A 12,070-nucleotide genomic window follows, 5' to 3' on the forward strand; every position below is an offset into this window, starting at 1 on the left:
AACAGACGTCTATCACAGGAGAAGATCCAACACTGTTTTATTCAACTAGATGAACTGCTATACATATTCAGCTGTGGGTCGACACTATACTGATCTGTCTAGTGACCTTGTAGTAGCCTGACCAGACTTACTAGCTACCGCATGGTGTTTGTGCTTGCTAGCTCGTGGACTCTGACTGTCTCAGTAGCTGGGTCCCGAGAGAGCGGGAAACCTAGTGCCCTCTGGCTTTATAGTGGTGGTGTCCTATCTGGTGATTGGCTGTGCTGTGTTGTATGCTTACTGGTCATCCTGTGTGTCAATCACTGCCTGTCTGAATCTCATTATATATATGAGTGGATATTATGACACTCAGAGCAGCAAAAAGCTGGAGGAGGATCCGAAGGGGCGGCAGAGAGCACAGAATCTAACTCTATGACGATGACTTCCTCCTCTACATTTCGGACCCACAGAGCAGCACGGACAGAATCATCACGCTCCTGAAAGAGTTTGGCGCCTTCTCGGGCTACAAACTCAACATGAGCAAAAGCGAGATCTTCCCGGTACACCCACAAGTAGGTGGGGCATCACTAACGGGACTGCCGTTTAAACAAGCCTAACACAAATTCCGCTACCTGGGGATCCAAACAGCACATGACTGGAAAGGGATCCACAAATGGAACCTCACCAGTCTGACAGAGGAAGTAAAAAAGGACCTGCAAAGGTGGAACACACTCCCACTCTCTCTCACGAGGAGAGTCCAGACGATCAAAATGAACGTACTGCCCAGGTACCTCTTCCCACATAGATCCATTCCGCTCTCCATCCCCAAGGCCTTTTTCAAAGCATTAGACAAACTAATCATGACGTTTGTATGGCGGGGCGGGGGGGGGGGGGAGGCGGGGGAGTGGAGAATGCTAGGATCCCAAAGAAGGTCCTACAAAATACAAAATCCAGGGAGGGGCTAGCCCTCCAAACCTACAATTCTACCACTGGGTGGCGATGGCCGAACGAATAAGGGGATGGATCAAGGAGCCAGAAGCTGAGTGGGTGCGCGTGGAAGAGGCCTCCTGCAAGGGGACCTCCCTCCGGGCCCTCTCCACGGCAGCACTCCCATCCCCACCCAAAAAACACTCCAGCAGCCCGGTGGTGATCGCCACCCTCCAGTCCTGGAACCAACTACGGCAGCAATTTGGCCTGACCAAAATGTCGGACAAAACTCCCATCTGCAACAACCATAGGTTCACACCAGCGCTGACAGACGCCACCTTCAAAAAGTGGGGGCAGGACGGAGGGACACTGACAGTCAGTGACCTATACACGGACGGCAGCATCGCAACACTGGACGAACTGACAGAGAAATTCCAGCAAGCTAGGGGGAATGAGCTAAGGAATGAGCTAAGGTACCTGCAACTCAAAAACTTCCTACGAAAGGCAACAAGGACATACCCACAACCGCCACGACAACCGCCACGACAGACATTACTGGAAGAGTTACTGGACACAAGCATACTAGACAAAGGAAACTGTAGCGACATGTATGATCGACTGCTAGAAATGGCCGACACCGTACTGAATGCAACAAGAATGAAATGGGAGGAGGACCTGGGGATTGAAATAGGGTGGGGACTCTGGAGCAAAGTACTGCATAGGGTCAACTCCACCTCCACCTGCACAAGGCTCAGCCTGACGCAACTAAAAGTGGTACATAGAGCCCACGTAGCAAGAACCCGTATGAGTAGGTTCTTCCTGGAGGTGGAGAATAGATGTGAACGGTGCCAAGGAGGCCAACCACGCCCACATATTCTGGTCTTGCCCCAGACTTGTGGGGTACTGGACAGCCTTCTTCGAGGCAATGTCCAAAATGGTGGGGATGAGAGTGGAGCCATGCCCAAAAGTGGCAGTCTTCGGGGTATCAGACCAGCCAGATCTATTCATGGCGAGGAGGGCGGACGCCCTTGCCTTTGCCTCCCTGATCGCCCGCCATAGAATCCTGTTCGGCTGGCAGTCAGCAGCACCACCCAAAGCTGCAGACTGGCTGCCCGACCTCTCAGAATCTCTCCAAATGGAGAAAATTAAATTTGTCATCCGAGGGTCAGACGACGGCTTCCAGAGAACGTGGGAGCCATTCGCCCAATTGTTCCGGGACCTGTTTGTGGCCAACGAACAAGCAGAAGAATAGCCAGGTAGCCAAGAATCAGGGGAAAGTAGCCAAGGCATGAGAGGGAGAGATAGACCGGAGAGGGGGACGACGACTGTTAAACCAAAGAGGAAAGAAAGGCAAACCACAGGAGGGGGGGGGGGGGAGTAGAAGGGGGGGGGGGAAGAGTGAAGAGACAGGGAACAATAGAGGAGAACCAGGGAGGTGGGGGGGGGGGGTAGGGGGGAGGCAGGGAAATGATAGCCGGAAGGAGGGCACAGGAAATGATAACAAACTTGGCATATACAGGAACAGAGAGCAAGGAGAATCCAGGCGAAAGACGGGACAAACGGCTGAAGCGGAGGTGAACGCGAGATGACAACGGCAGCGAAATCCGTCCTGGAGAAGCAAGTGACAACACCAACACCAGGCCCATTCGAGTATTGCCCTCTGTAATTGTCTCTCCGACACCCAAATGTGTATCTACCTCCCTAGTCTCCCCGCCTCCCTCCACACAAACAGATGCCTACTTATGTATTGTAAATAATATTGCCAATTGTACAGAGTTGCTGCGGTTGAACTGGTGCATAATACCTTGCCAGTTACTTTATTTTATTTTTTATTATTACTTTTTTTTTGGTATGTTATATATGTATCTTATTCTGTGTACATAACAGTAAATATACTTTGTTCAAAAACCCAATAAAAAACATTTATTTTAAAAAAAATTGTAGTCCCTTCGCAAGCTGGAGGCTGGTCATCCAAAATGGACAGAATTTTAGGATTTCAACCAAACACTAATTGATAGGTACTATAGCCCCCAACCATCTGCAATGAATTCTTTGCATGTACCGCCCATGCTAAAGCTGAATTTAACTTGCAATTTGGTCTATCTGCCAAAGTTTTCCAGAGTATGTCATCTATTGCAGCATGCTTTCTTTCACACACACCATTACTAAATGGGCTATCCGCAGCTGTGTTCATAACTGTGATATTCACGTTTTCACACATATCCCTAAACTCATCATTAGCAAATTCTCCCCCATTGTCCGTAAGGAAATTTGCCGGTGGGCCCATTCCTGTCCCTATCCATTTTTCCATGATTTGATCCAGAATTGCTCTCTTTTCTTTACTTCGTACAATAGTTGATTGACTAAATCTGGTTGCTAAATCTACAAAATGCAAAATAAATATATTGTTAGCTTTATCCCAGATCTTAAGGTCCATGGCCACAATGTTGTTAAAATCCCTGGCCAAAGATAGGGTTACTATCGGTCATGATGGTGTCCTTCTGTACTTCCTACAAACTTCAAAGCGATCACTAACCTTTTCCATCAGCTTAGTATAGTCTTCATCCCTTACCCCTGCATCCTTTAATAAACATTTCAGCCTCCATGGAGACAGATGCGCAAATTGCCTACGCAGTTTTAATACAACAATCTTTTTATCAGCTAAAGTGCTATTTCCAACTGCCATTAACACATTCTTAACAACTGCACCTGAAATATTATTTGTCAGTAATGGAATACAACAGTGACCCGACTGTGTAAATCGTAAGTCCACCGTCTTTCAAAAAAACTGTTGCCTTATCCTGCTCCATATCCGGTTTCATGTGTGCTTTCGTCATCGACGGTCTGCTCAAAAGCAAAAGTATCTCACTTGATACAACATCTGTGCTAATGAAATGGTTCACTCCGGTACTATTGCAAGGGATCACCACTCTTTTCAGCGACTTCAGAGTATTATCATCCCCAAACCTGAAACTTGTGGAACTTTCAAATTCCTTAACCTTGTTAAGATTTTCAGCATTCAAAGAGTCCAGGTAAAATTTTAACCAGTCAATTCCAAACACAGTAGATGTGCAGCAATTATCCAATACAACACAATTGAAGGATTCTGCAACCAACACTCTCATTACCAGAGTAAAACTGCTTGTTAATAGGACAATGCCTTCTTTCTGGTCACTATCTTTTTCCTCTTCCGACTCATCCGTTTTATGTGTAGCTTCAAACATTCTATTATAACGTGTTGGACAGTTAAAAGCATAATGGTATTGAGAGTCACACCGAAAACATCGATTTATCATACCCCGGGCATTTCTGGGGTTCATCTTCCTATTTCCATTCTCCATGTCCCTCCTCCTATTATAGATTCTAAATGGGTTTCTGTCCTCATAAATTTCCGGTCTCCTTCCATCCTCTTGCAACCTGTTCGTAGCCGTACGATTTTGCCATCCTGTCAGTGGTGTATCTTCCATAGTCTGCTTTATTGCAGACTGGCCCATTTGGGTCATCAGAGCCATAGGAATCAAATGTTTCCCCAGAAAACTTTTTAAGGCCTCTGTCATCTGATCGAATAAGGAATCCTTATCCGTAAACTTAACTCCTGTCAAAACCAGGAGCCTATCCTTTTTGCTCACTCTAGCACAATCCAGTAATTTAAATGCCAACACAGATTGTGGAAATTTCAGGCTGTGCTTCTGTAGCTTTTCATATAGTCTGCTAAATTCCATTATATAGTTTTCAATGGAGATATCCTCTGTTTTCCGGAATCTATCAAAATCTGACCAGGCTTCATACACACTTAACAAGTCATCCTTTTCATAAATCTTACCCATATACCGTAATAGAGTCTCCAGATCTTCTTCTGAGTCTAACTCGTCCAATTCCAGCTCAGAAAACACTTTGCTTCAGATTTTACTCTCATAAGGTCAGGAAAGAGCCAATGCCATACCTTGTTTCCTTTTTCCCAAGGCAGTTGCCTTAGTCCACATAACAACTGCACTTCTCCATTGGCTGTACGATCCCATTTCAGAAAATAAGGATGGATAGGCATATCCGGCCATCTTTATCCTAGGTTCAGCAATTATATATACTTTTTTTTTTCTCACTCACTCCTTGCTTTCAACCCTTCACATTTGCACAGCAACCGTCCTCTGCTACCACTGTTAGCCATTTAGCTGCTGTTGTATAAAGAGTCAAAAGTTCTGCTCCTTCTCACAAACACCTTTATTTTCCTTTAACACAACTCTGTACAAAAACTCTATCATCACATCACATGCCCCAAAGGCCACCTGAAGCTTCTTTACATATCAGTGTCAATTATTGGATACTTAACATAAACGAGACATTTAATTGGAATGCCTCTTAACCCTTTCCTTAACACTGTGGAATTTCTAGAGTCCAGCAGTAGTGTGTGTTGAGTACCAGGATATAGCAGGACTGCATGTTTCCTGTGTTGTGTAAAATAGACAAAGTACCAAAAGCTGGGAGCAATATTTGACAAAAAGGTTTTCAGTGGACCAATGGGTTTCTGGTGTCTGGCACACTGCAGATTTCTGAGCAGAGGGCTAATTCTGTTATGTGGAATTACTGAGTGATGATAATACAGTCTGGCAGCGATGGGGCGTAAGGTAATACAGTATTACATGGAGAAGTCCGGTTGTCTGGAAACATTGGCGGATGGAACTGGAATCTATTATTACTTGGACTGGAGGATGTGAGACTGTTAGCGTCATGGGATGATTGGGTAACAATGGAGAGAGAAGTGCAGGGGTAGTGCTGGAATTAGATCACATCAGTTCCGTGACATTTGGGGGTGCTTAGAGTCTGGCTGAGATCTCAGTGTTGACCACACAGGATGCGTTCAGGTGGGATGACCAGTGCTGGAGTGGATCTCGGAATAAGTAATGTTTCCGGAGATCTGCCAGGAGACAAGGCATCTCAGAACTGGGAAAATTAAGTGGTGGTGTTTGGAAGCACAAGAAAGGCTTTTGGAGCCTGGTTGCACTGGTTTCTGCGCATGTGCCTGGAAGGTTTTACCTGAGGCTCCCTGATTCTGGAAGCAGTGAGAAGAGTCCTGGGATCCAAAAGTACTTAGGTTGGGGAGGTAGACCAAACAGAATTTGCTCAAATCTGTCTTCTGCCTCTCATTAAAAAATAAAATCAGTCTTTCCATTTATATAGCACCTTTCATGACACCAGATTATCCCAAAGTGCTTCAGCACCAATGAAGTGTAGTCACTATTATAATGTGGGAGGTGGCTATCAAAATCCTCCCTAACCTAAAATCACATTATATTTGTTAACTTTAAACACAGCCACAGGCCTGCCAGAATAATGTTGGGTCAAGGCATATCTGCTCCAGCTAGTTTAATATGGTATGAGCATTGAGGACAAACAACAAAGAACAACTACAATAATCTTACATTATAGATAAATGCCTACCTCACCAATGGAAATGCTGTTTAAACTTTTAAGATGAACCATCTTAACAAATGCCAATGTAGAAATGGCACCTTTTAGTCGGATGGCAGTCTGATAGTTGATAGCCCAGGAGGCAGAGTAGAAAATACTTTTCCCCATCTCTGTAGTAAATAAGGCAAAGCACAGACCAACACCGTAAGCAAGATTTTCTGATTTTTTCTCAACATACTGGAGTATGGCATGAACTAGCACTGCCTGTAAAATAAGAAACAGAAGTAGTAGTTAAGCAGTAGTAATACCATGACATTTTTGTGCTCAATATGATGCCGAATGGGACACATCTATTTGAGGTTTCTACAAGAATAACAGTTGCAACCTGCATCAATGTAATTCCTTGAATGTGAAAAAACACTCCAAAGGCAAGTGACAGTGAGTGTGAAGAAAATGGATAACAGGCACGAAAGAGGACATTGAAAGGGATGAGCAAAAACTTGGGTTGAGTTAGTTTCCAGGGCTTTTAAAGGGCAGCGGAGCAGAGGTAGAAAGCTAGGAAGAGAGTTCCAGACCTTTAAACACCACTGGCTGACACTTTACCATTACTGTTGGAGCAAACAGCAGAGCATCACTAAAGGCTGGTGTCAGTGGAATGGAATGTTCATGGACGAAGGAACGTCAAGTTGGAGGACATTAATAGAAATACGCTGGAGTCAGGCCACTGAGTGACAAAGTTTGCAAGGATTTTAGGTTTAAGGCTAAGGGAATGGGGATCCAATGCAGTCAAGATCAGCATTGATGTGTGAACAGGACTTATAATAATAATAATCATTATGATTGTCACGAGTATGCTTACATTAACACTGCAATGAAGTTACTGTGAAAATCCCCTAGTCGCCACACTCGGGCGCCTGTTCGGGTACACTGAGGGAGAATTCAGGATGTCCAATTCACCTAACATGCATGTCTTTTTGGGACTTAGTGAGAGGAAACAGAAGCACCAGGCGGAAACCCACGCAGACACGGGGAGTAAGTGCAGATTCCACACAGACAGTGACCCAAGCCGGGAATCTAACCCAGCTCTTTGCTGCTACAAAGCAGCGGTGCTAACCACTGTGCTACCGTACGCCCAGTGCCGACTTATTGTGGGGCAGATTACTTTGATAGGGGACGCAAGATGTGGGGGTGTGGGGGTGCAATAGCAAAAAGAACCTACACATGGTAAGATACATAGCATACTGAGAAGGGTGGCATGGTGGTGTAGTGGTTAGCACTGCTGCCTCACCGTGCCAAGGAACCCGTTCGATTTCGGCCTTGGGTGACTGTGTGGAGTTTGCACATTCTCCCCGTGTCTGCATGGTTTCCTCCAAGTGCTCTAGTTTCCTCCCACAGTCCAAAGATGTACTGGTTAGGTGGATTGATAATGATAAATTGCCCCTTAGTAGTGTCCATAAAAGATTTGTAGGTTAGGTTCAGGGGCTATTGGGATAGAGCGGGGAGTGAGCTTGGGTGGAGTAATCTTTCAGAGGGGCGAAGCAGACCCGATGGGCCGAATAGCCTCCTTCTGCACTGTAAGGATTCTATGATGGGATTCTTTGAAGGAAATAAGTTTACTATGGGGACTGCTCCTCTCAATAGGGTTTATTAGAGACATTCTTCCCGTCTCCCAAAGATTATCAACATTCCTATCCTGGTGGATCCGACAGCAATCGAAGTCAAGAAAATAAGATGGTCCATTGAGCCTCACACCTTCACCATAATTTACATTCCCCCCATCCTCCACCCCAGCAGTCGATGTGGAGATGGGGTGGGGACTGTAAAATTAAAGTTGGGTAGGAACATTGTGGAGGGTGTTGCAACCTCATTTTCTCCCTGTTTCTGCCACTATCCTGCCCGATATGAAAAGGAAATCATGGTCTACAAATCGATCCAGAACCAGAGTTTGGAGCAGTGTTAATAATCTTTATTAGTGTCATGAGCGTAGTGATCTCTGTATATCAATATACATGATCAATATATGTAATGCCAATACAGGCAATTGAACACTAGAGGTCTCACTATCAGAACCTATATTAATAGTTTTCCCACTCTTTCTGATGAGAGTGTGAATCAGGAGTGAAGAGTGAACAGACATAGTAAAGCTAGAGGGAGAAGAAGTTATTTGTTATCAAAGCATTGTACTGTATAATTGAATTAGTTATCTCTACAATTGTTTTGTTATTTCACTCGTTGAGTATTAAGTAAAAGAACTCACAATATTTATTTAGATTACTCAATAAATTAGTTTATGTTTACATGAAGACTACTGCTCATTTCAACAATTCGGCTGGTTCAGGAGAGTAATATATATATTATGTCAGGTAATATAACATGGTACCAGGATAAATTAAGCTTTTAAGAAAGACTAGTACAGAAATTTGAACAATAAAATTAGAAAAATCGGAATCTTCAATGAAAACAGAGTATTGATGGACCAACTTCAAGCTCCAAGACATCTAAAGACCACTGGTAATCTGAATTTAAATTGGAAGTTGTTTAAACAACAATTTCAACTCTATCTGGAACTAGTGATTTATACACTGTGTCTGATGCAAGACGAGTTGCTTTGTTTCTGTCCCTAGCAGGACTGCAAACGATTGAAATATATAATTCATTTAATTTTGCTGCTACTGAAGATAAGTCAAAGTTTGATCAAATTATTGCAAAATTCGATGACCATTGCAAGATGCAAACTAATGAAATTTTAGAAAGATTCAGGTTTCATAAGCGTGTTCAAAAAGTTGGTGAACTGGTGAATAACGTCATTACAGATCTCAAACTCTTAGCTAAAACATGCAACCATGCGGATCTTCATGATTCTCTTGTGAGAGATCAAATTGTTTATGGAATTACTGATGATACTGTGCGAGAAGCTTTAATTCGGCAAAACGATTTAACGTTGAAAATCACGATAGAGAAATGCATCTCCAGTGAACAGACCAAAAGTCAGTATTTAGAATTTTATCCCAAGGAAAAAGGCGCAAAGTATTCCACGGGGCTGAAAAAATAAAAATGGTGTCACAGGCAGTATAGAAGACTGTAAGGAACAACAACTACCCAGCGCACGCATTCTCAAGCTCGGGCCATGCGCACTATGCACAGAAATGCGAGACATCGAAAAAGAGGTCTGCGCATGTGTGAACGTCAAACATACGTCACAATGACAATGTGATGATGTGTCATAGGTGTGGTCATGCCCACTTAAAGGCACAATGCCCTGCTTTTGGAAAACGCTCTCTGAGATCTTCCAAGCTTAGCCATTATGCTTCTCAATGTCAATCATCTGCAAGTTATCCTCCTCCTGCACATAAAAAGAACTACAATATGAGAGCTGTTGACAAGGATGAACAAATCAACATTCACCAAGATTTCAACAAAAGATTATGATATTTTCTTGTTAGAAAATACTTTCTTCGTTGGAGTGGTTGAGGCTTCTACGCAGACGACTCTGCAAGCAAGCAAAAATAATCTTTATGCAACACAAAAAGCTCTACATGAAAATAAAAAGGATCTTCAATCAACAAAAGATCAAGAAGTCAACGTTGTCAGCAATGAATGGATGACGACTGTCCGTATTAATAATGTTCCAATCTCATTCAAATTAGACACTGGTGCTTCAGCGAATCTTCTTAATTCCAAAGATTTGTCTATGATTAAAAGTCACCATGACATAATTCTTCCAGAGTGTTCTTTGAAAGATTATAATGGCAATCCAATTATATCACATGGATCGTGTTATTTGAATGTCACTAATCGGGACATTCACAAACAAATCAGATTCGAGGTAGTGGATGGCAATCGTTCTTCACTATTGGGTGCTCAAGCTTGTAAGGATTTGCAACTCATTCAAAGTATTTTCTCAATACTTGTGAATCAGCTACACTTACAGAAGACATCCAGCAACTTTTACAGGAATGCCCTGATGTATTTCAAGGCATGGGTACACTACCATACAAATACAAGATACTTTTTAAAAAAGATGCCAAGCCTATGATACATCCACCCAGACGTGTACCTGCTCCTCTCAAAGACAGATTGAAGGTAGGACTAGCAAGATTACAAGCACAAGGAATAATATCAAAGGTACTGCAACCGACTGGTTTTGTTAGCCCCCTCGTCTGTGTCAAAAAAACAACTGTTGACATTAGAATCTGTATGGATCCAAAAGATCTCAATCGTAATATTAGAAGAGAACACTGCCCAATACCAAAGCGTGAGGTAATCACGTCTGAAATGGCAAATGCCAGAATTTTTACCAAACTTGATGCTTCGCAAGGTTTTTGGCAGATGCAACTAGATGACTCCAGCAAGCTCCTCTGTACCTTCAACGCACCTTTCGGAAGATATTGTTCTGACAGAATGCCCTTTGGAATCATATCTGCTTCGGAAATTTTTCACCGTACAATGGAACAAATGACGGAAAATCTAGAAGGTGTTCGTGTTTATGTAGATGACATAAGCATCTGGTCCACAACGCCAGAAGAACATATAAATCATCTTAGAAAAGTGTTCGAAAGAATACACAGCTACGGTTTAAAGCTGAACCAAGCTAAATGTATGTTTGCCGCCTCTTCTTTGAAATTCTTAGGTGACAACATTGCAGCCAATGGTATCAAGCCAGACAAAGACAAAGTACAAGCCATCATAAGAGGGTTTGCTTGAAGAAATGGTAGTTTATTAATCATACGTCAGTTGTTTATCTAAACGCCATGTTATTTCAAGTTTATTGAAATTAGCAAATAAAGCATTCTGCTAATAAACAATCAGTTAATTTAAACTAATAGACATGTGACTGCTTACCGGTCCCAAAAATCTACAAATCATACACATAACAAAGCAAATTGTAGTTATAATAAGCCTTGTCCGCTGAAACTGCAGAGCCACTTTCTCCAAGGAAGCTTTCTCACTGCCCATTCTCTCCACTTCATTCTTCCAAAGACGCAAGAATCTATAAACATTTTCAGCAAAATGACAAAAGAATTTTTAGTTTGTTTTTATGCATAATTATATACACATTCTGATCACCCAAAATATCTTTCCAAATTGACACACCTTCTGGCATTCACGTCTGAACAATTGGAGTGGGACAGGGGAGGCACGTTGTCCTGATTCAGTTCCTTCTTCAACCCTTTTATCATGATTGGTGTCAGCCATGAGAAAAAGATGAATGAAAATAAACCAGCATCATCCACTGGGGATGGAGATGGATTCCTGCAAAATGCACATGATAAAGGATGGTTAATTCTGAAAATCATGAGGACTTTGCATTGTAGAAAATATTCTTTTCCCACTTACTTTGGCTTTGGACGAAAAGGAATCATTGTTTTCAAACTCTGGGAGTATTTATTCTGTGGATCTCCACCATAGGAATCTGGAAATTCCATTTCTGGGAATGTATTATAATATTGGGAGGATTGCTGTTGAGGTTAAAGAGTCACAGATTAATTGTTGATGTAAATAGAAGAAGATTCTAATATCATAGCTTTTACACCAGTTGAGTGTTACAGCAGAGATCTTGGTATGGCTTTCCAGTTAAACAAATGAAATAATGCTGCTGTATATTTAATTGCTAGAATATTGGATACTGCAGTATCAATGTTAATGAACACCAAGCCACAGAAGCCTTGGACTCAGGAAAGTGGTTCAGCTGTATGGTGGCAGCAGGTAAACCAGTAGAAATACTTTTCTCCTCCTGGTAAACTGTGTATGTAAAGAA

At 42.6% G+C, this 12,070-nt stretch overlaps 1 protein-coding gene across 1 annotated transcript in view; it reads right to left on the bottom strand.

Annotated features, from left to right (window-relative positions):
* The window catches only part of LOC140430605 (ATP-binding cassette sub-family C member 12-like), a 206,062-nt gene extending 194,274 nt beyond the window's left edge, over positions 1 to 11,788 (bottom strand). Inside the window, exons 1-4 of the mRNA XM_072518197.1 lie at positions 11,650 to 11,788; positions 11,407 to 11,565; positions 11,155 to 11,302; positions 6,343 to 6,576 (exon numbers count right to left, since the gene is read on the bottom strand). Of these exons, the coding sequence (XP_072374298.1) occupies positions 6,343 to 6,576; positions 11,155 to 11,302; positions 11,407 to 11,565; positions 11,650 to 11,738 (630 nt within the window). The 5' untranslated portion in view covers positions 11,739 to 11,788. The remainder of the gene's footprint in view (positions 1 to 6,342; positions 6,577 to 11,154; positions 11,303 to 11,406; positions 11,566 to 11,649) is intronic.
* Positions 11,789 to 12,070: the final 282 nt, after the last annotated feature.

The sequence above is a fragment of the Scyliorhinus torazame genome, chromosome 10 (genome assembly GCF_047496885.1).
Source record: "Scyliorhinus torazame isolate Kashiwa2021f chromosome 10, sScyTor2.1, whole genome shotgun sequence".
NCBI lineage: Eukaryota > Metazoa > Chordata > Chondrichthyes > Carcharhiniformes > Scyliorhinidae > Scyliorhinus > Scyliorhinus torazame.